The sequence below is a fragment of the Acomys russatus genome, chromosome 3, assembly GCF_903995435.1.
Source record: "Acomys russatus chromosome 3, mAcoRus1.1, whole genome shotgun sequence".
Lineage (NCBI taxonomy): Eukaryota > Metazoa > Chordata > Mammalia > Rodentia > Muridae > Acomys > Acomys russatus.
Genome location: NC_067139.1, coordinates 16434884 through 16462263, shown reverse-complemented (window position 1 = coordinate 16462263; position 27380 = coordinate 16434884). Strand labels below are relative to the sequence as shown.

Below are 27380 nucleotides of genomic sequence, written 5' to 3'. Positions count from 1 at the left end.
GAGTGCTAGGACATGAACCCAAGTCCTTTGAAGAGTAGTCAGTCCTCTTCACTGCTGTGCCATCTCTTCAGCTCTGAAATCCTATCTTTTTTTTTTTTTTATAAAATAAGGACAAACATTATGACTGCTGTATACATTTCCAGATGGAATAAGCCAGTTTGTTACTTATCCATGGTGTAACATGTATGTTAATGACAGTGTTCTCAGTCACATCCTCATGTCATGTGCTTTCTACTGCCCATGGTGTAGATGGAACAATTAAGAGAGACAGTGTTCACTTGATCAAAGTTACAGAGGCGGTAGATAGAGGGACTGGCAGGACCCAGCTCAGCCCTAGCACAATGTCCGCCAAGATGCTGGGTTTTTTTTGTTTTGTTCTTTTCTGTTTCGTTTCTTGAAGAACTGCCATCCTGTTGGGCGTAGTCACTGTACAACTTCCATTCCCAACAGCAGCACAAAGATTCTTATTTCCCCATCATTGACAACTCTTGCTGGTTGTTGTTGTTGTTGTTGTTGTTGTTGTTGTTTTGGTGGTAGCTATCCTATCATGTATAAAACGACATCTCACTGTGGTGTTTGGATTTGGGTTTTCCTAATGAGTAGCAACATTGAACATGTTTTCCTGTCCTTATTGTCATCTGCATTTCTTTAGAGAAATGGCTATTCCAAGACCTTTGTCCATTTTTAATAGAGTTGTTCTGTGCTATTAAATTGTAGGGGTTCATAATATATTGAGAATATGATTTTCAAAGGTTTCCTCTCATTTTCTAAGTTGCTTTCATTCTATTGACTGTTCTGACATAAGTCCACAGTACTTAACTTGTTGTCCACAGACTCTTGAGGGTATATCCAAGAAATAATTGCTAATATCAGTTCTATGAAGCTTCCTTGTCCTGATTACTTTCAAAGGGTTTATAATTTGAGGTCTTATGTGTAGATTTTTATCACTTTGACTTCACCTCTGGTGTAAGGTATGTGTCCACCTTCATCCCAGCTGACCTTTTCCCCACTGAATGGCACTGTGTCCTGATCTAAACCAGGGGCTCCATCTGTGATAGTTCATCAGGCTCTCTGTTTTGTCCATGTCTGTCTTGTCCATCTGTCTGTCTGCCAGTGCTGCCATGTTTCTATTGCTTTGTCTTTCAAATAAGTTTTGAAATCACTATGTCTGAGGCCTTCAACTTTGTTCTATTTTTATTAAGACATTGTTACTGCTTAGATTCCCTTGGGAATTTAGATGGATTCTACTTACTTCCAGGGCTTTAGATATGGATGCGCTGATCCATAGATCACCTCAGCTGTGAGCCCCATACTCCCACAGTAGGAAGCCTTTTTATCCATGAATACGTGATGCCTTTGCATTTGTATTTGTCTCTTACATGTGTTTTTAACATGCTATTATAAGTATAGCAACACTGTTGTTCATATTTTTTTTAAAATGTAGTATTTGCTTTATAGCAGCTACTTTCCAAAACATTCAGTCTACCTGGACCTCTGTGTGACACTGCACTTGTGATGGCCAAGAGATCCAGATAACTGTCACCATTCTAGTGCTTGAGGGCTAGCCGCCAACTTTACTGGTAGAAATACATAGTATGCTCAAGTTCCTGGGTTGAATTGCCACCACTGTGAAACAAGCAAGGCCACACTTGCTCTTAAAGGAGAATGTTATACCTGCTAAATGCCAAGCCTAGCTTTCATCTCATAAAGGGTCCAAGAAAACCACAAGCAGTCTTCCTCCTAGGACTGGCCAGAACTCCCCAGGCCATGGCTGCATTGTTGGCATTTCTCCAATTCACCCATCCATTCTCTTTTGGTTTTGTCTAATAAGAACTGTCATTGTTCCTCACAGCTTTTTATCAACAGACAACTTTTAAAAAGGTTTTTCTGTGTGCTTGCTGATCAAATTGGAAGGAAAACTGGTGGGGAAGTCTGGGAGCATCAATAGTGCTGCCTGGTTAGTAATGGGCTGTGGCATGGCTCATGCCTTGGTTTTAGATGGGTACCACTCTAACAGGCTGCCTGATAGGGTGCAGAGTACTGAGCTGCTTAAAGAAATGAACTGGTGGGGCTGGAGAGATGGCTCAGTGGTTAAGAGCACTGTCTATTCTTCCAAAGGACCCAGGTTCAATTCCTACCACCCACATTGCAGCCCACAACTGTCTGTAATATCAGTTCCAAGAGACCTGACACCTCCACACCAATGCACATAAAATAAAATTAAATAAATCAATTTTTTTAAGAAATGAATTGACATAGAACTCTTGTCTAGATCTCTTGGTACATGTCCTGGTCAAGAAAGGTCTGATATAGCTCTGTACAGAACAGCTCTGTACAGTTCCAGCATTTGCCAGGCTTGTAGCTTTTAGCAGGTTCTGCCATTGTTAAGAACAGGCTGCAGAGACAGGTGAGGAAGAGAAGGGTTTCATCTCAAAAAAGCATTGCTAGCAGAGGCCTCAGGTATTAAACTCAACTTTGCTACTTTCTAGGTGAAGTAAATAAGACCCAGAGAATCTGTGAATGGTCCACAGTTGGCCAGATACCTGGTCCCATGGGAAATTTCCAAGGGGAAAGAATAGATTTACTATGTAGGAAACAGACTGTAAAGTTCCATTCTGCTACATTCAAGGTGCTCTGTCAAGTAGATTTAGTAAATTCTTTGTCATTCAGCACCAAGTACTCCCAAGTTTACTTCCTGTGAGTACACAGCAAAACTACTCAAAAAACAGAGCACCAATGGCTAGAAAGAGTTAATGTGACACATACACATGAAACCAGACTATAGCAGCTGTTTGCATTGCAACCTGAAACCCCACATGCAAAGAATATCTTAAGGAAAGTATCATAGCCACCTTCTTTAAAATAAGAACTTTTAATTTCATAGTTTAATTTTTTCCTTAACAATAATCTCTCAGGTTCTAGGTAATGTCACACTCACATCCACTGTGTCATGAAATAAAGCAAAGTGCAAAGTGCAAATAGGAGTTGAGGAGTTGCTGCTTTTTAAATTCATTATCAATAAGTCCTTTACAACAGTCAGCAGAAAAGCCAATCAGCATAGTGGCTTTACAATGAGAATGGTAAAATACAGCTATTTACAAAGGGGATTTTATTTAAAATTATTCATGAATACATTTCATTATTTGGGAGTTGTAATTAGCTAACAGACCTATGAGTTGAAATATTATGAAACTTAACATATATGACAGTTATCTTTGTGTTTTATTGAGGTAGGAGAAACTATACTTTTCCTTGTTTACAGAAAAACTTGATTGTTAATTCCTATCATGTGTTCAAAGCTATGCCTTATAGTGAAAGCAAATCACAAGGGCCTGGCAGAACCTGTGCTGTCTTGGTCCTTCTCACTCAGATTGTATGACACGGATGTCAGTTGTAGCACTGAGTTATGCTTCATGTGGGAGCCCTAGGAGCAATGTAAAAATACTCGAATCTCCTGTGCTACCAAATAAGTGGACAACTCAGATTGCAGGACACTGGAAAAGAAGGTTCCTTCCTACTGTGGTCAGTGTTGAATGCCCAGGTATGAAATTCCATACAGCCTATCAACCCTGAAACTGTCATACAGCGTCACAGTGCTTACGTTGCTGCTTCCAGGAATCACAGTGGGAGATCTTGAAAAGAAGGTGCCACAACCACTACCCAAATCATGGAGCCATAGGCCACATAACCACAAGAAAAGAACGTATGTAGGGACTCTTTTTAGGAAGCACAGGCCTAGCTCTGAGTGCATAATAAATAAGACAGAGGGCTCTTCCTTTGGAGCCCCTGCAGTTTAGACCACAATGAAGGTAAGCCCACGAGTGGGAAGCCAGGTAGGTCACTTAGGCTCCAGTACTCAAGGAGATGGTAGCATCAGGCTATCCCTGTAGAGACAGAGCTATGATGGTGGGTGGAGGTGGAGAGAGTCTAACAGTGCATCCCTCCACACCCTGGCCTAAGACTTTAAGACTTGGCCCAGACAACTCCTCCTCAAGGACTCCCATCTCCTACAGAACAGTCCGTACTCTGCACTACATTGCCCTCTCAGTCTGTTCAGCCACTGCCCATAACACTGGACTATGTTGTTAACATGTGTCTGATCCCTGCTCTGGAAATACTGTTCTTGATGCTTTTCACCCTCAGCCTGGTGAAGACACTATTTCTGAAGATTTGTTTGGATTGTTGTTTCTAAAGAGTGAATGAAATACTGCTTGAGTTCCCATCTCTACATACATCTAGAAACCCATGTCTCTCCATTAAAGCCTTGAGTTGAGTAGATTCAATAATCTACCTTTTGTTCTATCCTCCCTCTACATTTCTGTATCCTACTTTCTTTTCAGCTCCTATCTCCTTACCTATGAAAGAAAGATAAAGGAAAAGAGAGATGTCCCTGAGTCCAACCTAGTTTTCTCTCTGTATAAGGCCAATAATAACTTACAACCTACTCCCAATGAAAATAAGCATCAATAGACCAAAATAGCAAACAAAAACTTACCCAATCCCCCTTAGAGAGAATGGGATGTTGTTCTCTTAAGGTTTCTTCAGGCTGACTTAGGATGAATAATACCTTTTAAGGGTCCAAAAAATTGGGGTAATGGTGAAGCAAACCAGGGATAGCATTTGTGGTCCAGTTTCTAAATGTTAAGAAATCCAGGCTTAACAGTAGTCCTGTGTGCGACAGTCTGAAATGCTGGACCAATTGGGATTGGAAACTTTCTACAATGCTATCCTGGAAGCTGTCCTGTTCAGATGGGTAACAGCAACTGAGGCACCTTTGGCTGAAACATGAAGGATGCAGTATGTCAGCATCCAGAATGCTGAAGAGGAATGAATCCTTCAGGTTTTATCCAGACTCAGTGTCTGCTTCTTTTCTTCTAAGAATATAATTTCTCACAAGCATTATGCAGTTCTAACATTATAATTGTATGGGGTGTGCGGGATGCACAGAGCAATTAAGGCTGGTTCTCTGCTCATTGTATGAGCAGAAGTAAGACATCTGCAAGTCTTCCTTGATGCCACACTCTAATAACAAGTCACAGAGAATCTGTGACCAACATGAAGGCTTATCTATGCATAGACATTCCTATCTCAGCCAGTCTCAGAGCTACTCCCATGTAGTGGGATTAGTAATATAAGTCACCTGCTTGTTTTGCAGTTTGAATTCTTTACATCCCAATTGCAGCCCCCTCCCTCATCCCCTCCTCATCCCACCCCCCAATCACCTCCTTATTCCATCTCCTCTCTCTTTCCCTTTCCCTCCTTCCCCTAGTCCTTAGAAAGCTGAGACCTCCTTCCCTAACATCTTGACCTCAGCTTTCCAGTATCCTCTGTACTACCTGTAGCCTCTTCCTCTTTGGCCTGGCAAGGCTACCCTGCCAGGGGGGAAGTGAACAACATTAGGAGGCCTGAATCTCAGGCCTGTTTTGAAACCACACTGCCCCCACTGCAGTTGGCCAGCTGTGTCAAGCTCCTAGAACCTGGAATGCACAGATATAAATGCTGCTCCAGTGAGTGTCTTCCAGAGGCTGGAGCCCTCAGCAGTGCTACTTCCTGATAAACCCACCCCATCGAGAATGCAGAGTATAATGTGAAAGGAACTGAAAATAAGCCTGGGAAAGAAGTTTGGGATGCAGTTGTGAGAAGCATTAAAGTCAGGATAAAAGCATCAATTATATTTGCCAGGAAATCCAGGTTCCTGGGTTGATAATCAGAAAGACTAAGAGATAGGCAAGGTCTCGGACAGTTGGGACCTTAGGCAGGGGTGTGGGTATGAAAGAGAACATAGTGTTGCTGTGTGAGCACCGAGGGATTGGGCCACCGTGAGAACAAGGGGAGAAGAAAAAGAGGTCTGAGTACAGAAGATGCTGAGAAAGGATGATAACAAGATACAAGAGGAGCTAAAGTTGGCCACGGTTTTAAGACTAGGTGTTGGGTGTGGGCATAAATGGTAACAAGGCATTAGGGGAAAGAGCTAGTGTGGTTGGTGAGAGGAAACACTGTCATCAGCTTTAATACTGTCATCCCGGTATCAAGTCAGCAAATCACAGTTAAGCACCTGCTGTGCATCAGACCTGCCTGAGGGTAGAGGGTCACAAACCAGGACAGCTGCGGCTTCACAGAGTTTACAGTCTGGGCTGGCCAATGGCAAAGCAGCAAGTAAGTGACCAGATGATTTCCAACACTACAAAAGCCTTCTGAAGATGAAGAGCCACTATGAGAGTAATGGAGTTGCCTTCTACAGGAAGGCCTCTGTAGACACTGAGACTCTGGGATGCCATGTCTTTGAATGCAGCTGGGACCCAACAAAAGAATGCAGAGCTGGCACTGGGAGAATGAGACTAAAGGTAGAGATGGTGATGTTCCCAGGAGACATAACAGCTGAAGCGATTGATAGAAAGAAGTCTCTGTGAGACTTTCCAACAGCCAGGAGTAGAGCTGCGGCCTTGGAAAATAAGTGAAAAGGGGGAGCAGTAAGGAAACTGGGGACTCCAGTCAAAACAACTTAAGACATACTGAGAAGGCAGAGATCTTAGGGATCACAAGCTGCTTGGGATCTCAGACAAGGAGGCTTAGTAACAAGCCGGTGCCCACTTGCAGAGTGCCCGAAGCTTGCTCAGTGACTTCTAGAGCTGTTGCTTACAGGAGGTGGAGCCAGACACCACCAGGAAACTCACTGTACACTCTGCCCTCCTGAGTTCTCAGTCACTTTGGGGAAACAGAACGAAGGCAGAAGAAGGCAGTGGAATATTAATATCACTGCTTGTCCCCACCTATAAGCTGTGACAGAACAAGGCTTCACCTTCTCCCAGGGCCCTGGAAGAGTTTCACAGAAAAGCAGCTTTAGCTGCCTTGAGCCTTTACTCTTAGCTCCTAGGGCTGCTCCTCCTCAGGGGACACAGAGCCTCAAAATTCCTAACTGGGGCACTGGGGTAACATCAGTAATGTATATATAAAAGGGTTCGGGTCCTATCACCACACAGGAGATTCTCAAAGATTGATTCCAGCATGAAGTTTACCTCTTAGAATAGGGAAAGTGTAAACAAGGAACCTGGGAAGCATAGGTAAAAATGCAAGATAGTCAGAAAGTGCAAAGGATAAGTAGTGGCAGTGTCCCCAAGCCCATCAGCAGCCTAGCTTAGCTGGCCTGTGTCATCTATCAGCCTGTTTGCAAAAAACAAAGGCAGCAAGGCTGAGGCCATGTTGGGGCAGGTCTAGGTTCAGTCAGAGGCAGCAAGGTAGCAGCTGCTCAGAGGCCTGGAGGCACACAGCACAGTAGTGGCTACCAGAAGCAAGTGGCCACAGGCCATAGCCAGTCTACCTGTTCTCTCAGGTGTGATGAGGACCTTTCTAGCAGCTCTATAGGAGGAAAGAGTGTCCAACTAGAGGTTGCATCCAGACATAGGAATTGGGCTAAGGAGCAGGCAACCTGATGCCTACCCCAGGGATGAGCCTTAGGGGCTCCTGGGTGGGAGCCTGGGGAGAACTGGTCCTTGAAGCTCCATTTCCCAAGTGTTTTCTGCCAGTGTTGTTATCCTCACCTCCAGTCAATATTTTAAAAGAATTTCAAAAGCCCAATTTTCTTATATATGTTCAAGGAGACCAATAGAGGAGTGAGCAATGTAGAAGTCCCTACTTCTAGGGACTGAGCAAGAGGCTTTGGTGTGAGGGAGGGACTAAGCTGTGGTAAGTTCTCCATTGGCACTTGGACACATGGGTTTCATTTTAATTTTTATTTTATATTACGTGTTTTATGTCTGTGCATGATGTGCATGCCTAATGCCCAAGTAGGCCAGAAGAGGGTGTCAGATCCTCTGAGATGGGAATTGAATGGCCATGAGCCATTAGGTGGGTGCTGGGACTTGAACCCCAGGTACTCTGAAAGAACAGCCAATACTCTCAATGCTAAGCCACCTTTCAAGCACTGGATTTCATTGTAAACAGGAATATTTTTTTTTCCTACAATGTATATGGGTATCCCAAAGTAGGCTCAAAACTGAGTAAGGTACTATAGATGCCCTCATAAAGCAGTTAGCCTAAGGATGCTCCTGAGGTCCTCAGATACCCTGACTCATTCAGACTGGCTGAGGACTCCACCCCCACTGTCAGCAGCTACGGGGCTTCCCTAGCATAGCATAGCATAGCATAGCATCGTATCATATAGTATAGTATATTTGTGGGTCATGGTCACCATGAAGCCTCAGAGACTAGCCAGCCTTCACCTGAAATGAAGTTTGTCCTGTCTACCTGTACCTAAGGTATGATTCCCAAGGAGAGAGGACACATACAAGGGAGAGAGGCTGTGCAGGGAACAGAAAGGCCAGGGACACCCCAAGGAGGAGATAAGTAAGACAACATCCTGATGTGTTCTCATTGTGTGAGGGAAAGAAATGTGGTGCATTCCTACTAACCCTTGCATGAAAGTGGCCCCAAAATGTAAAGCCGAGCCTCCAAGAACACACAACACAGTAAGCAGACTCATTGGTATAATTGCTTTCCCTTTAAACTGAGTCCTTCAAAAGCAAAAGAAAGAGCTGGGTCAAATGGTATCTCTATCTTTAACTTTTTGAAAAACCTCTAGTCTGGTCTCCATAATGTCTGTACTAGTTTGCACTTTCACTAGCAGTAAATTAAGGGTTGCTTTTTCTCCACCTGCTCACCAGCATTTGTCATTTCTTAGTGATAGAAATTGTGCCTAGATGGAACAGAAACTCAGAGTACTTTAATTTGCATTTTCCTGATAGTTAAGGATGTTGAACACTTTTTAAAATATTTATTGGCTGTTCCCTTTTCTTCTTTGGATAACTGTACCATTTCATTAACCCTTTTGTTGGTTAGCAGTTTGGGGGTTTCTGTGTCCAGCTTTTGCACATCTTTGCCTATTTTAGGTATTAGCCCCCTAGCTGGAGTATAGCTTGCAAGATTTTCTGCAATCTGTAGTCAGCCTGCTTACTCTGCTGCGGTGTTGTCTGCGGTGAAGAGCCTTTTAAATTTCATGTCATGCTACCTCACGGTTTGGGAGGCTCTCTCCTATACTACTGGGGTTCTGCTCAGAATGTTCTTGCCTACATTATGTTTCCCGTTTCCCTTTAGGATTATCAGTATTTCTGAATTTTGTTGTTTCATTTAGTTCTTTGAGAAAGGGTCTTCTTACTATGCATCTCTGGCTAGCCTGGGACTCACTACATACCAGCTAGCCTGGAACTCACAGAGACATCCCTGCCTCTGCCTCAGAGTGTTGGGGTTAAATATATGACACCACACTTGACTAGTATTTCAGATTTGAAGTTGAGATATTTTCTTTGAGTCAATTATTGTGCAGGGTGAGAAACATGAATTTAATTTCATTCTTCTGCAGGTATATACTCAGTTCTGCCAGCAATTTTTATTGACTCTGCTGCCTTTTTCCCATATATGCTCTGTATAGACTATGGAACTAGAAAGGAGACTGTGAGAGGAGAAAAGATGTTGAGGAAAGGTATCATGAGACATGAGAGCAAAAAAGACTACTGGAGTAGAAGAGTATTAGGGGATAGAGGGAAATGGGGAAGGAAGGTATCAACAAAAACAAATTTTGTTTTTAAATACCCATAATGAGAGAAGCTGGACAGAGTGATGCCTGCATTTAATCTCAAAACCTGAGAGGTAAAAGTAGGTAGATCTCTGTGAGTTTGAGACCAGCCTGGTCTACATAGCAAGTTTCAGGCCAGCAAGGGCTACATAGTGAGACCTTATCTCAGGAAAAAGAAAAAAAATATCATAATGAAACCTAATACATTGAATGCTTATTTAAATAAATATAAATAATACATGTTAAGTTAAAATAAAGTCACACACCAAAATTAACCAGACGCAAAGTCTATATTAGTGAATTTTTATACAGTTAGAATAAGCATGTTCTTATTTATCTGCAAGGCTTTTTTATAATAAAGTTCATAACATTTAAAAATAAAAAATGGTAATAAAATTAAATAATTAAAACTTAAGAAGCAAAGGAGGATGTAGGCTACAGAAGAAAACTGTCCAAAGAAACAAGCATCAGTTATTGGCTGCTGAAGTGTGATACACAGGGTTGCTCACCTACCTGGAAGGGTATGGACTGCTCTCAACTCACCTTCTGTGCCTACTGAGAAGCTCATCTTTGCCCATGGGGAAGCTGAGTCACCTGGTAAGGAACAAAGTGGTCCTTCAGGTTCTGCCACTGCCAGGGTCCACCAGGTCCTTTCTGTGCCAGACACCACTCTGACCTTTTGAGAGGTATTTCCTTCCTATAACAAAAGATAAATCTTTTTCTTGAAAGACCTGCTCTGTCAGTGACCTGGGTGTGATCTCTCGTGGCCCTTTCTGCATTCCATCAATTAGCTGAGCATATTCCCCTCGTTTCCTGTTGCTAAAGTGCTGACACGAAATGGCTTGTCCCTGAGGAGCATCACCCCCTGACTTGTGCCCCTAAGGAATTGTGGGATACACAGTGAGAGTTGGGTGAGCCCTCTGACTCCTCAGTTCTTCCAGGACCTGGAATTCCTGACACAAAGAGAACTGTCTTGGGGCCCAGGGTCTCATAAAAAGTGAGTCCAGCCACCAACAGTCCTCAAATTGGCACCCAGGACCAACTGCAGGCCCGATATGACAAGCGTCCAGAGAAAGACATTTACTCCAAGATCTTTGGGGAGAAGAGTTCATTTGATAGGTTTCTGTTTGCTTGCTTTTTGTCTTGATTTACTTGGTGTGTGTGTGTGCGCGCGCGCGTGTGCGTGTAGGCGTGGGCGTGCTTACCGATGTGTATATGTGTATATGTAGGCCAAAAGTTGTATCAGGCATCTTCCTCTGTGGCTCTCTACTTTGTTTTTTGAGACAGTCTCCCCCTGAACCTGGAACTCACTGACTCTAACGGCCTATCCATCTGTGTCTGGGGATCTTAACTCTGGCCTTCAAGCTTGTGTTCCAAGAGCCTTTCCCACTGAGCCATTCCCTCAGCCTATGTTTTCTTTTTTTAGATGAGGAATACTTTATTTGGGATACATACATACACATACACACATACACACATGATATGAAGTTAATGAGTTGGTACCAGCCTATGTTTTCATTCTTTTTTTTTTTTTTTTTTGAGACAGAATCTCCCTATATGGCTCAAGTTGGCTCACAACTTGCTATGTGAACTGGGCTGGCATCCAGCTCTTCATCTTCCTGCCTCTGCCTCCTAAGTGTTGGGAAAGCAGGCATCTAGCACCACACCCAAGCCACAGATCTTTCTTGGCAAAGCCATAAATCATGCCTTACCCTGGAGTCAGCATTACCCAGAACAGCTTCCTCATTAGAGGAAGCTGAAGCACTCTGAAACTCAAGGCTTCTGATTATCAGTCCTCACATTCCAGGGGCCTGGCCCAAGGGGCTTCCTCCCTCGGTGCATGTCTGCAGTTCTTCCATGGCAGTTCTACAGTCCTGTCAGCCAAGACTCTGCTTCCTCTTCACCTCGGTAGCATACCTCCTCACCATTGTTTAGTTTTTCCTTCCAATACTTAGTCCTACATAATTTCTTCTTGCTTGTGGACTGGCATTACTGCTATATGGGGCATGAGCCACCTGCTGGCTAAATGGGTCAGTGCCGTAGGGCACTGTATGCAAAGAAGACTGGACCTCAGCATGAGATAGCCCACCCCAAGGCTCATAACAATTATTCTGAGTACATGGTTGCCTAGAGACAATCCCTGTCTCACTTGGCTCTCACAAAGTCTCTTTGACCCCAAATTCAGCAGGCTTTTACGGTGTTTAAGGAAAAAGAGGGTTCCAACTTATGGGGAAGGGGAAGCTTCAGCTTGTTAGAACTTCAGGGCTTACATAGGGAGACATTTGAAGGCAACATCACAGAACCAGCATGGAAGTCCCGAGTGTCCTTGTCAGTTTGATTCTCTTGGCTCTAGTAAAGCCATAGAGGTATATGCACACAGTAGCTGCTGTTTGAGTATCCGCCCATATCAGCTATTTGTGTTATCTTGTCTCTTTATCATCAGCAGATACTGTATTATAGGCCCATTGAGGGTCAGGTCATCCAGAAAATACTAGAAAGAGCTGGAATTCTGCTCAGAAAGATTTGGCAGCCAAGTTCAGGCTGAGCTAGTGCTAATTGCTGTGCATCTGAGGTCCACCCCTAGCAAGAGTGGAAAGCTCCATGCTACCCTATACCACCGCCAGTCCTTATAGAGGTTCCTAAAACGTTCTCAGACCCCTGTGTGGGCCTTGAGTTACCTTCCTGTATTTAGATACCTTACCTTTGCTCCTTTGCTCCTGACCCATGCTCATTCCTCACTACCCTCTTGAGAACTAGAAAACATTGTCTGAGTCCTCTCACCGTGTATCCTTCATCTATGTACCCTTCCTCTGTTTTCCACAAAGGGACCTTAACCCTGGGACTTTCCCAGGGGGAGTTCTTGACAGGTTACCCCGTGTTTATTTGTACATGTGCTTCAGTAGGTAGGGTGCTGAACACAGTACTGTGATCGTTAACTACGGTGTCTATTTCCCTTACTCCTCATGTACCTCTTCAAGTTGTAGCCTTGGTTTTCTTGCCAGAGTCATGCTGGCTCTATCACCTTTGCCCTGAGCAAGATTCATGTAACTTATTACCATCTGCTTGATAGTGTCCATCATTGGCTTTGAGCTCCTTGATGATCACATCTAAAGCCACTGAGTGCATAATGAAGGACGGAGGATGAATGTTGTGAATGTCACCCGGATTCAGTGAGGAAATAGACTGGGAGGTCCTTCGTGGTCGCTGTTGCAACCTCCATAGGGTAGTGATATTTTGAGGCAACCCTTTCGAATCTGAATTATCAGTAGCCAAGCTTAAAAGTCAAGATCTTTGGCTGAAGCATTCTCCAGACCTGCTCTACTACCACTTAGGACACAAACCCTGACAATGCAGTCTCCTTCATTCTGTAGACCCTGAAAACTATAGAGGTCTGCATCCTCAAGAGCAATTTATTTCTGTTACGAATTGTCATGGTTCAAGATCATAGCCATTCCTGATGCAGTCAGATCCCAAGCATTTCCCTAGCCCTTTTAGTTCTCTGGCCAAGCAGTTCTTAGTATTCTTTGTAGTCCTAGAAAGCAAGCAGTGCCTTAGAGAATCTTTGTCTCAGAGTCTAGTTCTTCTGGGGAAAGTCCACTGGGAGCATCTTAGCCTTAGAGGACCAGGAGCTGAGACATACTCTTCATTCATTTTAAATACGAAGATCAAGATCATACAGCTTCCTTAGGCACCATCACTACTCCTGCGAGCCATGTGAGGCTCTCAGCTACTCTGACCTTCCTTCCTGGGTTTATTTGTAGAGCACATCATATGCATTAGAAACAGGAGGCTCCTGCTTGGTCGTTTTGTCAACTGACTAAGAAAGAATCACTATGAAGGGATCCCATCCTTGAATGCAGAACTTGTGCTGTGAGGAACTCGTTTGCCCCTTTATGTCCTCTAACATTTGGCAGGGAGATATCTCTGTTCCATTATCTCTTAGACCCCTTTGTCACTAGTATGCTGCTCAGGAAATACTCTGGGTGAAATGTCTTGAGGTGAAAAGGTCTAGCTGAAGATCTGTGTCCTTAAGACAAATCTAGAGCTTAGTGTCTCTGCAGTAGAGGTCCTGGGTAGCGTACAAGAGGTCCTCAGATCATCCCCAGAGATCAGATCTTTGGTACAGTACAGGATGTATGGCAGCCATGATCCTCAGACATGGCAGTGGATTATGTAACAAGGCATGGTTTTTTTTTATATACCCCCCTAGTCAATAATTTCTCACATCTGGTCCAAGCTGTCATTTCCAAAGCATATTCACATACACTGAAGTGCTGTTTTCATTAAGCTGGAAGACTGTGATCCCAACTTATTTGGTCTGTGGACAGGAAGCCGCACTCCATCACAGGCTGTCACTTAGATCAGACCCTCGGCCTTGTCAGCAAGGCCAGCACCGAGGGCAAACAAAGCACCTGCCAAAGGCGACTGTGCAGGGTGTCACACTTGGAGTCCCCACCAAAGCTTTCATCAAAGCCAGCCTGATTATTTTCCACTGCATTTTCCTGAAAGGATGTTATGATTTTCTAGATGTTTGGTGGCTGGCGATAAATCAGGCTTTTATGATGTCATGTGAAAGGCCACCTCTCGGACTTCCTCTGGCTGCAAGTGGAGAATAAAAGTAGGACGTGTTGGTAGAGCACAGTAGACACAGCTTAGCTTAACCCTTTCTTCACTTGTTCACCAGCTCTGGTCACAAAAGAAGGCGTCTTCCTTTCACATGAGTAGCCAGGATTCATGAGCAATGGCATCTTATCAAGTGCCTGCCATGGAGTGTGACAGAAAGAGTTACCAGCAGGTTAACAAAAATAACCTTAAGAGAGCCTTGTCTTGTAATGTTAGAAATAAGAAGTTGCCTTGAATCAGAGATATTCATAAAGCTAGTGAGGCTATAATGAAATGTCTCATATAGTTAAATTCATAAATACCTTTGCTCTCAAAGCCAGCATCCTTATTCCCTTCATCCACAACCCATCAAGCCATAAATTTTTTTGTGTTCTACTTCCGCAGTTATCCTTCCATGGCCACACTCCACTACCACTGTCATCTGGGAGCCTCATTTTTCCCCCATATGGCTTGGACATCCTAACTGATCTACTCTCTTGTTCTTGACTCCTGTGAGCTAGGAGAGCATACACAGATGTCTCTGAAAACCTCTCATGATTAAACTCCCCAGGACCCAGAGCAAAGCCCAGACTCCCTGCTATCAGTACTAGGATGGTAAAGGACTGCTTCTCTGGCCTCTCAACAATATACATGCTCACACAAACACATACATGGTATGTGAAAACCCTTTAAAGGAAACTGGTTCCCAGTGATGTGTTCCACCCTAAGAGCTGGTCAGATAGAAGTCTCCTCAGCAAGTGAGAGGTGTTCAGGCTTCCAGCTTTCCAGTATCCAGATGGAAAGTGAAGGGTGGAGGCCTCTCAATTAGCCTTCAGAGGTTCTTGCTGTCCTCGTTTGGCCAGAGGAGGGATAGCCTTGCTAACGCACTCTAGTGAGCATCTGAGCACAACAGCTAGGTGCCTGGCCTCCTGGAGCCATCTGGGTATCAGGCTGAATCCTCACTGCAGTAGCCCTGACCTGGTCCCTACAGTACAGATCAGATACCCAGATCAAGGGCTACTTGACTGTAAGAAGCAGAGGATCATGCATAGAGTTTAGTACAGAAAGAAGAATAAACTCTTCCATAAGTCAGTATCAAGAGTTAGAAGTCAGTGACATACTTTTGAAAATCATGTTGCCTCCATCCCCCTCCAAAAAAAAGTTCAGGCTTCTACTTAAATCATTTAAATCAGCTAGCTTTTTTAAGTGTGGCCCACAGGCTCCTAATCTAAGGGACAGTCAGGTGTGCTTCAGAGAATAAAGCGTTGGCCTGGGATCCATGACGAGTCTTGTTAACCTTCTCTGGCCTCACCATGGGCTGCCTTTCCCTTGTTTGTGTGTCCACAATCAGTGGCTTAGTCTGTTTACCTCAGAATTGAAGTCCTGCTCACTAATGTACCTCCTACCAGTGGTGTCCCCAAAGAGACCTCTTACCCAGATCTTTATATGACAGGTTTTTGCTTCTTCTTTTTTTTTTTTTTTTTTTTTTTTTTTTTTTTTTTTTTAAGACTTATTCATTCGTTTATTTATTATGTATGCAATGCTCTGTCTGCACATACACCTACAGGTCAGAAGAGGGCATCTGATCACACTATAGATGGTTGTGAGCCACCACGTGGTTTCTGAGAATTGAACTCAGGACTTCTGGAGGGGCAGTCCGTGCCTTTAACTCTGAGCCATCTCTCCAGCCCGACAGGTTTCTTCTTACCATTCAGATCTCTGATTAAATGTTACTCTTTAGAATGTCCTTTAGCCATCACGGTTGTCCCAGTACTGTCAAATCCACACATCTACAGCCTTTTCACCACAGTCCCCATTAGCTGATCTCCTCCTCATATCTCTACTCACCTCTTATCATTTCCCCAGCTCAGGACAGGTGCCATGCCTTACCTTATCTACAGTTGCCTCCTCGATGCTTGACAGAATCGGTGTCTGGCAACAGAGCACAAGGTTGTAGAATGTGTGCAATACTTGGAGTCTGGGCTCCTCTAGGATAGAATGCTCGGTTTGATCTTCAGCACCTCAGGGGACAGGGGTGGGGGTCTGGCAGTTGTTTATTGTAGCCTTGAACTTTTAACAACTGTCCTGTAGCATAGATGGTATTTATCTGTTTTATAGATTTAGAACCTAATACTCAAGCGATGCTCAGAAACAGCTAAGTTAACTGTCCGAGTTCCCGCCAGTGATACCTCTGTGTCCTTAGTAATAACTAACAATGTTTGTTGAGATCAAGTTTCTAGTGATTCACAGATGTTAACTGCAGTTGGACCAGTTCTGACACATGTACACATGTGTGGGCTCCTGCAACTTGCTTCTGTCTACCTAGGGGACATTCATTTAGTCTCCCCAAAGATCTCCCTCTGCTTCTTGCCTCTCAGCATCCTCCCTTTGGCCACTATTCTTGTTTCCATCACCGTTGCTAAGTTTGCTCTAATGCGACATATTCATTGAGTTACAGAGTGGCTGCATTTTTGTGTCAACCTCTATCCAGCATCGGCATGTATCAATATCCTCACATGTTGATACATTATTTAGAAATCTCTTTGCCTGTCATATTAATGCAGAATAAATATACTATTTTCTTTGGAAGGCTTAGTCCTTTCAACATTGTAACTGCTAGATCAAGAACCAGAAATGCTGCCTCTAATCCAAGCCCCTGCCACTAGATGGCTTCATGACATCTGCCTGAAATGTCTCTACAGATAGACAGAGGAATTCTGTTCTTTTTATGGAAAAAGAAAAGGAAGAGTAACATGTAGCCACGCAGTACAGGTCCCCACAGCCAGATAATCTTTTTTTAGCCATGATGGTGGAAAATAAAACTGAGGAAAACCTAAGGATCTGTATTAATGTTCATCTTTCCTTGTGCTCCTCAAGAAACTCACAAATGCCGGGACTCAAGAGTTCCTGGCTGAAAGAAGTACCCAAAATGCAGGGTGTGGTGTGGTAGTTGCCCTAGTTTATGCAGCTAGCCCTCAAGTGTCACAGGAGTCACTAGGGGAGTGATGCTGAAACATACAGATATAGCCCTCTTAAGTCATTTCCATTTAGCTTAGGGAAAGAGCTAGGAGGAGGCAAAGCACGAGTAGATAGGGACGTTTCTGAAGAGAGAATTCCTGGAATAGAGAAGCTTAATGTGCTATGTAAATTGAGAAACACTCAAAGGAAAACTACCCCATTTGTATTGTAAGGAGAGCTGTATTAGTTACAATGTCCTTTTGCATCTGCATTTCAAAATAAGGCTTTTCTCTGATATGATAGATTGCCTAACAAGCAAGGAGGAAGCAAGCTTAACGAGAATGTCCTTTTCCTTGTGCACCGCAGGATGGCCCATGGCCTAAGCTGCCTTCCTGGGTAAGAGGGCCCAGGCTCAAGATTAGAGGGCTAACAGAGATCGGCTTTTAGCTCCAAGACACTTTCATCTGTAGGAAGGCCTCGGAAGCAGATACAGAATCTCCTGAGTTGCATCTTGAGTGTGGCTGTCTTCAACTTTAATTAGCTGAACTCTGCAAAGTGCTTTGAGGGCAGAAAGCGCTAAGTGGCAAAAGAAATGCAGCCTGCATCTTATGTCCAGAACGCCACTGGCCAATTATGTCACAACAGTCCCTAATCGGTCCACTTAAAGGTGCTTTATCTCCTTTCCTCGGGCTTTATGCCACCTCCTACTAGCATGGGCAAATCTTTACACCCCAGATCCAGTTATTAACAGTAGCCAGTAATTTTCAAAGAAGATGGTGCTGACTTTGAAGCCTGGAATGCTGAGGTCACTAACAATCTTATCTCCCTGTCATTAAGTGGCCCTTACATTTTAAGTGTGAGTCACCACCACCACCCGCATTAGCTGGTTAGGATGAACTTTAGTGAAAGAATTAGGGACAGAGGTCTCCAGTTATAGTAAGTCATTCAATTCACTTTCCTTGCACTGATGCTACTGTAAGCACTAGGCTCCAAAACCCCATGCTCACAGGAAAAAGGAAGTTCATTCCATGTTACAGGTATAGACACAGAACAGTTACAGAGGTGTCATAAATCTGTAAGTTGCAAGGTAACCTCCTGAAAGTCTTACCTGCGACCTGCTGGACACTTAGCTGTGAGCATGCACATCTCCAGGCTACTAGACATGGCTCCTTAAATACTTTCCTCTGAATGCTTGCTCACTCAGAGTGGGCCTGATGGAATGGGCTAAGCCTGGGTCCCACACACTCATACAGGCTGAAAAGAGTGCTCCTGGCTTGGTTTCTGTTTCTGTGCCCCAGTCAAAGCTCTGTATTAGATGGGTGATGGGTAAAGCGCAGACAGGCAGTAGGAGAAAATTCCAAGCACTAAGGGAGAAGCTACAGTTTGGTCAGTGTATGTGCTGTGGTATGTGTGATTCAGTCCACAGAGGAGAATGGACCTCTGCCCATGTCTCTTACATGTTGGCCTGAGAAAACTTCCTCAAGACTCATTAACATTCTAAAGGGAAAATAATAATCCAATCTTCTGAGGATGCTGAGGGTTGACTGTGTTGGGGAGAATCCTCAGAAGATTGGTTCCCAGATCCCCTTCTGACACCAAAATCCTCAAAGATCCCTGTATAAGATGATTGGCAGGCGGAAGCATGTCCTTCTGAACTCAGTGAATCGTCCTAGGAAACTGGCTGCTGTCAGCAGGTGCTGTGATCACTAGACAGCAGTGACAAACAGAATCTGCACACATTCGGTACTGGTGTCTACTTTTCTGTTGTCCTCGATCAGTGGCTGCATGAGGCTGTGTTTGCAAAGACCAGAGATTTGGAGGACCGGTCATAAATATTTTGTCTGTGTAACTTGTAGAGCCTTTTTCGCCTAGCTCTACTTCCCTACTTATGCTAACTATATTTTAAAAAATATAATGAAAAAGGAAAGGTGTGTGTGCGTGCGTGCGTGCGTGCGTGCCTGCGTGCCTGCGTGTGTGTGTGTGTGTGCCTGCGTGTGTGTGTGTGTGTGTGTGTGTGTGTGTGTGTGTGTGTGTGTGTGTGTGTGTGTGATATACTGATGGGTAGGCACACTGGGAAAAAGACAGCCTCATTCACTTTCCAGAAAGTTCTAGAAATCGGTAGCCTCTTTTATCAGTGTGTGAAGCCCACATGTAAATGGTCATTTCTTTCCCTTTGTTTAGTACCTGTTAGTAGCTGCTGCATAGTTTCTCACAGGAAAGTGGCATGAGTGAAGGGACCACAGGACTTTAAAATCTCTTGTGAAAGAAGGTAGCATCCAGAAGAACAGGCAGCATGACAGGCAGGTCCTTAAGTGAGCCCACCAGTAGGATGCACAGTGGTAAATGTTGAGCTCTAAGCAGTGGCTTTAGTCTAAGACCATGTGGGATGACTACCCAGAGCCAGTGGCCTGGTGTGGCCTTGTGCAGAGGCTGGGAACAGCTTTTGCAGTGTTACACTCGGGAATCGTGTTTCGTGAGGCTGGCCAAGCACTGTATCAGTTTAGCTCTGAGGCACTCTGTCAGCCCTGCTGGATGGACAGTCCCCTGAGCCCGCTTCCTGAGCAGACGAGACAACCTGCTGTTTTCTCCTTGTGTCAGCTTCCAGAGGAGGAGAGGGAACTGGCCAGACTGCTCCTCACTGCACTGCCCTGAGGTTAGCTCTCTCCCTGGGTAGGATTAAGCCATGGATAAACTGCAGCACAGGAGGGCAAAAACTACACAGGTCGCCAAAAGCAGGGTGCTGCCGGGAGTGGGGAGGTGGGGACCTTCAGGCTTCTTCCTCACTTCCCCTCCATGCTGCACTCCCTGTCTAGAGTGTTGACTGGGGTGTATAGTGCAACTTCAAAGGCTTCCCCGAAGTTCTGTTGTGTTGTGTTGTTTTTAACAGTTCTGTGTTTCCCAAGGGGAGCTTGCCTCCTCACTCATTAGCATATCATATAGTCAGATGGAGGACCTAATTCTTTGACATTCTTCTATTCCCTAGGAACCTGAGCTAGTCTTCAATTTCGCTTTTCCAAGAAAAGCAGGAGGGGGAAATGAGTATTTTTGTGCCACTCCATGTCTTAAATTCCTGAAGATGTTTAGCCAAGGTTTCCAACTACGTTCTCCTTAGTCATATCCCTGTCTGCGCACCTTCTTGTTTATGGCGCTCAAAGTCAGTTTCTTCCAATTTGTACATTAGAAATTTAACAGCACCCTGCCAAGAGCTCTTACACTCTCAAAGTCTCTTTGCCTCACCAGAGGTTCCTGCAAACCTTACCACAAACCTGCTGAGGAAACCCAACCCAACTTGTAATTCAATCTAAATGTTATAATTTTCCCAAATCAAACTTAGAAAAAAAAAAAAGGAGAAAAAGAAATGAGGGAGGGCTTGAGCTTGGAGTTACCCTACATGATCCAGTTTCATCCCTAGCTTCCCTACTGTGATTTTAAGAAAGTGGATGAGGGTTTACTGAAGGGACTTAATTTGTATAAGAACAATCAAAATCACATTAGGGGAAGAAAAGTAACCTGTGTGGCTGAAAGGTGTCTTGCTATCTTGACAGCAGTGCACAGGGAACGCAGAGATCTTCCCCAAAGTGGCCTCTAATTAGAGCAGGGTGAGCCCTCCTTCTCTGGGTTCTGTTAACTGCTGTAGGCTCAGGAATCGACCTAATGACTCCCCCCCACCCCACCCCACCCCCGCACTCGGCCTGGCGCTTTATCTATCCACTACAACAAGACCAAGGGCCAGGAAAGCCTGAGATTTAATGGCAGCAAAATATGCCCTTCTCTCAGACTGATGTTTGCAGCTCTGTGAAAGCCACCACGAGTGGGTGCTCCAGCTGCAGGACAACTCCTTACAGCTGAGCCCGGACAGAGCTATCTGTTGAGTTTCACTGTTCCTCACGCTGTTTGGCTGCTGTAAAATGCTTAGTTAAGCCTAATTGAATTTGACAATAATAAATTACACATTGAAACTGTATAGTTCACCTAAGGAACAGCAGTGAAAATGGCAAAGACACCAGAAGCCAAATTTAGGAAATGTCATATTCATATTTAAATGCTTTAAATTTTTCTCAAAATGTTGTCCACTGTTTTTTTGTTTGTTTGGTTGGTTGGTTTGGTTTGGTTTGGGTTTTTGTTTCCCAGAAAAACTCCAGACCACCCAGTTAATAGTTTCTAGAAACTCTATATAAATCATCACTTTAATTCCAGTTTTCCTCTGTTGTCATATGGTGGCTGTAAGCCTACAGAGAACCAAATAATTCAAATGTAAATTTATTCTTTTCATTTGTCCTTAGGAGTTTCTTGGCCCTATTGGAAGCATTTTATGCAAGGTCAAATGTCTTTAAAGACTTAAGTATAAAAGGAGTGCATACCCTGGCCTGTCTCCCACATTGCCTGTGAGCACAGCAACTCTGACTTCACTGCACAACAGAGGAAGTGATGCTTAGAGGACATTTCCTGTCGGCCCTCCTGTCCAGTGCTGTGTGCCTTCACATGCAGGCCTTGTCATGTGCCGTGCCACCCTGAAGTGTGCCTGAGCCTAGAATTTGCAAATGAAATGTGACTAGATCCCATGATAGATCTCGATATCTCTCGCCTTCCCCCCATATCTCTCTCTCTCTCTCTCTCTCTCTCTCTCTCTCTCTCTCTCTCTCTCTCTCTCTCTCCTCCATCTTTTTGACAGTTTCTCTGTGTAATCCTGGCTGGACTGGAACTCAATCTGTAGACAAGCTGGCCTTGAACTCAGAAATCTTCCTGCCTCTGCTTCCTGATTGCTAGGATTAAAGGTGTGTACTACCTGCCCATCTCCTACTCCCAATTTAGTAAGATGTTTCTTTAGGACAGTAAAGTACAAAGCAAGCTGAATTGATGGAGACAAAGGCGAGCTCAGTGCCTAGGCAGGGGACAGAATGCTGATGAGACAGAGATATCTTCACTAGCCCATGTATTAACTCAGTGGCAACTGGCAAGAAGAGCCACTGCTTTGTTCTGATAGGACCACATGCTCTTCCTACCCAAGGCCTCTTGATCTAATTAAATCTCAGGGAGACAGAGCTTTGGCAGAAGGCTAAGGAAGCTGTGAGGCTGCAGTCTTAAGAGCCAGGCTCAAAACTAAATTGGGAAGTTTAGCTGGGCCCGTCTCTAGTTTCAATGAAATACTTTTACAGCGTATTTTAGTAGTGTCTGTTGCTAAGCTTTTGAAAACCATTTTTCTTTTTCCTTAATTGTAGTTGCCTTGTTGTTTTTATATTATGAGCTACTTGTAGAAAAATACAGGAAACATAATTACAATACAACACTCCCTTTCCCAAGCCTACTGCAATCATTTGAAACCAAACTGGGTTTTAGGGCTTTTTTTTTTTTTAACTGTATGTTCACAGCCATGAATTGCATCCACGCTGTGCTGGCTGATTTACAGCTGGTGGTGTGTGATTCAGCAGCAGCCATGTTCTCCTGACGCTGCTGTAGGAGTGAGGGGAAGGCCAGGCAGACACTGTTTCACAGCTGCCAACTATGCAGCTTCCGCTGGGGAAAAAGAAGGAATATCTTTGTGTGACTTTTACACTAATAGAGAAGCGCTGTAAAAGTACATATAAGTTTGTTTAGGGAGAGTAAAGAGAAATAAATTACTTGGTTTGTTTTTCCACTTACATAGGCAGCTCCAGGTAGCACCATGCTAAAACTGCTAATTACTAATTCTTATATCCTACCTTTCCTGGGGAGTCTGGAAATGGGCTTTTAGGACAGCAGAAATAACTTGCTTCACTCTGGTTAACACTCTGGGGAGGAAGTGGGTACTTTAGCATATTGTGAAATGCAAAGCCTTTGGGAATTTGATTTATTCAAGCCTAAAAAGCAATGATGGATGGTTGAGACCAAGAGTCCCTGAATGTCCTCTGCTAGAGTAAAGACTCCGGCAGGGAAATGAAATCCAGACCACCTCTCCCTGGAAGGTCCAGGTGAGCACCTTGTGGCTTGTACCTAGCTGCCGCCCCATGCCCCCCACATCCCCACCTATCTGAAATCCAGAACACAGTGCCTTGCCTGCCAAGTTCAGGGCAGTCAAGAGCAGGGCAGGCCTTCTACTGCAGCTTGGTTCTCTGCGGCTGTCACTCAGAGTAGCTGGATCATCTGTCAGACAGTGTACAGCTAAAATAGAGTATCTTAAGGACGGCTGTTCTTCCTCCCACATTCCCAGCCCCTGGCTATGTTGTCTCAGCATGTGCACCACTGGGTACAGGCATATGAACAGACCTGACTTTTCCTGCTTTTTTTTCTTTCTTTTTTCCCTCCTTCCCTTCCTTCCTTCTCTTTCAACTCTTGAGATTCTCGTTAGTCTTGAGACCTGCAATAAGGAGCTGTGAGTGATGCAGGATTTCCATCTCTTCTGTTTCTGGCTTATTTGTTGCTGTCTGCCTTCCTTCCACAAGGGCACCTCATATATGAATGAACATGAGCTTCTCTTGCTATAGAATTCTCTGGGAACCCTGAGCTGAGCTAGAGACTTGACCTCAGCATTATATGTTGATAAGGCTCAGTCTCCTATAAAAGTCAACCTGGAAAGAGCAATCAGAGGTGAAAGAAGCTACAGAAAGGGTCTAGGCTGACAGAGGTGCATGGCCTCAGATGCACAGGGTTTCAAAAGGAGGTTTGTGTGTTTGCCCTATGAGTCGAGAAAGAATCCCCCCACCCCCCATTTTCTAAGGAAGAAAGAGAACAGTAGAACAGACCCTCTACTGTGGCTAGGAAAAGGAGGTTTTGCTTTAGGAGCATGTGGGTTTGCTGCTAGCTGGCAAAGAGGACTGTCTTCACCTTAGCCAAGCTGGAGGTGAGCTGGCCACTGCTGCAAGCTCTGCTCTCCCAGGCAGGCCACAGTGCGGTTCCCTGCAGGCTGTCTCAAAAGCCAGCCGGAGACTGGAGTCCAGGATCCTCTGCTCAGAATCCAGGAGGGATACTCAGGTGCCAGGGGCTGGGCAAGAGCTATAGACCTGGTGACCAGACCTGGGGAAGGGTGGGTTCTAGGGAAGTGACCCAGCCAGTGTGCCGGGGCCCTGTGAGTCGAGGACCTGGAATTGAGATTCTGAAGTGGAGCTCCGTGTCTTGGAGGAGCGGACATGATTTACCCCTGGCCTTTGCCGCGAAAGTGCAGTAATTCGAAACAGTTCTCACAGTAGCTCTCTTGACATCTTAATATCTTTTTTTAAAAAAAAAGTCACTAGGATGAAGTGCCCTCAGGGGTGGGGCATGCATGAGTTGGAGATGTCTCACTTGCGAGGTCCTAGTTTAAACCTCGGTACTGACAGGATGGACTGTAACTGGTGAGACAGAGTGGGAAAGTTGTACATATGGAGCTCCTGTGTGCCCACCTCATCTGCTGTCTCTCCACAGGACTTTCTGCAGGGAGACTGCTCCAAGGCTCAGCAGAAACTGAACTGGAAGCCCCGCGTTGGCTTTGATGTAAGTTTTGTCTCCAAGGCAGGGTCTCACAGTGGCTAGCTGTGAGCTCTTACTGGAGGGCTATGGGCCTTGCAAGGAGGTGTTGTGGGAGAGGGTGACAGAAACCCCACACTCACTGCCAACTCTGGATCTGGGGTCTGTCTCAGGAGCTGGTAAGAGAGATGGTGCAGGCCGACGTGGAGCTCATGAGAACCAACCCTAATGCCTGAGTGCTTCTGCAGAGACTCCTGAGGCATGGCGACTGTGCAAAGCCAGTGAAACAGTCCAGCCACTCCTGTGACCATCGACCTCCTGTGTTGTCCCCAAATCTAGAGTGGGCCACAGAGGTTTGTAGACCCCAGGACAAGACACTCCAGAGCTAAGGCCGCTTTGCTTTGGTCAAAGCCTCCTCTGAATGGTTTTTGGGAAATCAAGAAGTTTTAATCACATATTCATTTTACTTGAAATTATGTTATTAGACAACTTAAATTTTGGAGTCTTGAGATTGTTTTTCTCTTTTCTTATTAAATGATATTTCTATAAACCAGCACTAATGGAGTTATCTGTGGATGTTTTCTCCAGGTTATAATGTAGGCAATTTATGGCCCCAAACAATACCCAAATCCACAGCTGGGGATGAAATAGTCCTTGGTTCCTTTGGGAAAGCCCCTGCTGAGAAGCCCCCTAGCCTGAGCTGCCTTCCACGGAACACCTGGCTAAGTCTCTGCATTGGACTTACCTATCCTCTGCTAAATTGAAGCATTCATACCCCTTCTGGTCTCTGCTGACTTTAGATAGAACCACCAAATTCTTACCCTTTCAAGGGGGAAAAAAAAGAGGCTCATGAAACAGGGACTAAAAGAAGAAACTTTGATAGTAAGTAAATATTGGTGGAGGATTCCGTATGAAAACCCCTAAGCTACACAGAAGCCCCCTAACCTAAGCAGCTTCTAGCATCTAGAGTCTTTCTCACGGTATGTACTTCCAGCTTCTCCCCATCAGTACCGGGTCACTTTTAAACTGAATTTTGACTTACCAAGTCAGTCCACTTACACCCAGTGCCTGACATATACCAGGCATCGTGCTGATGCTCCCACCACATCAGCACTAATTAGAAGTTATGGCAAAGAGACTTAGAGCCCAGGATCAGCTTCGCTGAGTGCTGGAATTATGGTCACAGGCCTGCGGTCCTGGGCTGTGGACTGTGTAGCTACATCTGAGCATAAGTGTACAGAACACCCCCAGGGAGCCAGCAAGGATCTGCTTTGCAGGTATACGCTCTCGGATAAAATAGTCTTCTGGCCCAGAACAAATTAGGTCAGGACTCTTCTCCCACTCACTCCCCCTCCAAGCAAAATAAAATAAAACTTCAGCGAGTGGCATTCCAGTCTTAGCACATGCATGAGACCGAGACCAAGGGTGAACTATTTCCGAATGTCTTCACAGGCAGGTTTATGATCTGGGGGAGGACTAAGGCTCCGGAGGGCTCTCCATGGAGCTCTCAGTGCTGGGAGAGCCTGCTGGCCCAGGCAGCCTCAGCCCCATGGAGCAGCCAGGCTGGCCCACCCGGTTCTCAGAAGCCACCCCAAGAGGAGCCTGCTGTTTCTGTTCCCAAATGGGATGCTGCTAATTGGAAGCAGATGGTCTCTGGGAGGTGGGGCTTGCAGGACTGGGCAGGATGGGGGCGCACACACAAACAGGCTCTATCACACATGGGCACACATTGTCACCATAACCTCAAATACACATCCACTCACACAGATTCACTCACAAACACGACATCTCACACACTATCACAAATTCTTGCAAACAGCACCCAGAAGTCTATTGTCCCATCACACGTACACTCAGATCTCATAGCTAATCACATGTCCCTTGGCCTTGACCCTGATGAACAAACCCCTCCTTCTCTTCTGACCAACTAAGTCCCTCAATCAACACCTAGGAGAAGCCACTGCAAAGACCTGCAGGCCGGCAGAGGCTGTTTAATTCGACGTTTTGTGGCTTTCTAGCCCAAAGCCATAATGAGCTCCTTGGGGAGGACCAGAAGAAACCCTCCCTGGGCAGGGGTTCTGTAGGACTCGGGTGAAGCCGTGGACATAGCCAGGGGCCTCTGAGGGAAGAAGTCTTTCTACTCACAGCTTGTCACTGTCCATGCTCTCTCAGCCACAGATGGGGGGGGGGGGTGTCTTTGGATTCTTGATGGTGTGTGTTTAAAAGGAGAAAAATACAGCAGTTGCACTCCAGAACTTAACTTCCTGTGCTGAAACAATGTCATGCAGCCATCCTCAAGACCCAATTAAAGGGTTTCTTCTTAAATCTTGCCTTAATTTCAGTAATTTTCTGTGTGCCATTCACATTTTTTTCAGCTCTACAAACACTGGGTATATATTTCAGGTACTATAACACCTCTCCTAGCCTGATATTGTAAAAACCAAGAGAGTTAAGGCATTAGTCCTTCTCAGTTATGTCAGAGGCAAGCCCACATTTGTTCGTCAGAGAAAGGTCAAGTGCTTGATTCTAGGGGCACCACTGGCTTAGTACCCTTCAACTGTCCGTTCTATATCTGCTGCTCTTTGTCTTTAGTTAAAAAACAACAACAACAACAACAACAGTGAACTAGACCTGGCAAGCTCTGCGGCTGTATAAGGAACAGGCTCAGAGTTGAGACTACCAATCTGAAGGGAAGGTTGGGAGGACCAGAAGGAGCCCTCAGTGAACTGGAGGTGTGTGAGCTGAGGGGCAGACCCGGTACAATTGCATTGAGCTTCTCCTCATTTGCTTTAATCACCCTCAGCAAAGCCAGCCTCCGAACTCCACAGACGAT

General features: G+C 44.9%; 1 protein-coding gene across 1 annotated transcript in view; it reads left to right on the top strand.

Annotated features, from left to right (window-relative positions):
* Positions 1-25133, top strand: part of Gmds (GDP-mannose 4,6-dehydratase) — a 534897-nt gene extending 509764 nt beyond the window's left edge. The window contains exons 10-11 of the mRNA XM_051169591.1: positions 24506-24574; positions 24721-25133. Of these exons, the coding sequence (XP_051025548.1) occupies positions 24506-24574; positions 24721-24783 (132 nt within the window). The 3' untranslated portion in view covers positions 24784-25133. The remainder of the gene's footprint in view (positions 1-24505; positions 24575-24720) is intronic.
* Positions 25134-27380: the final 2247 nt, after the last annotated feature.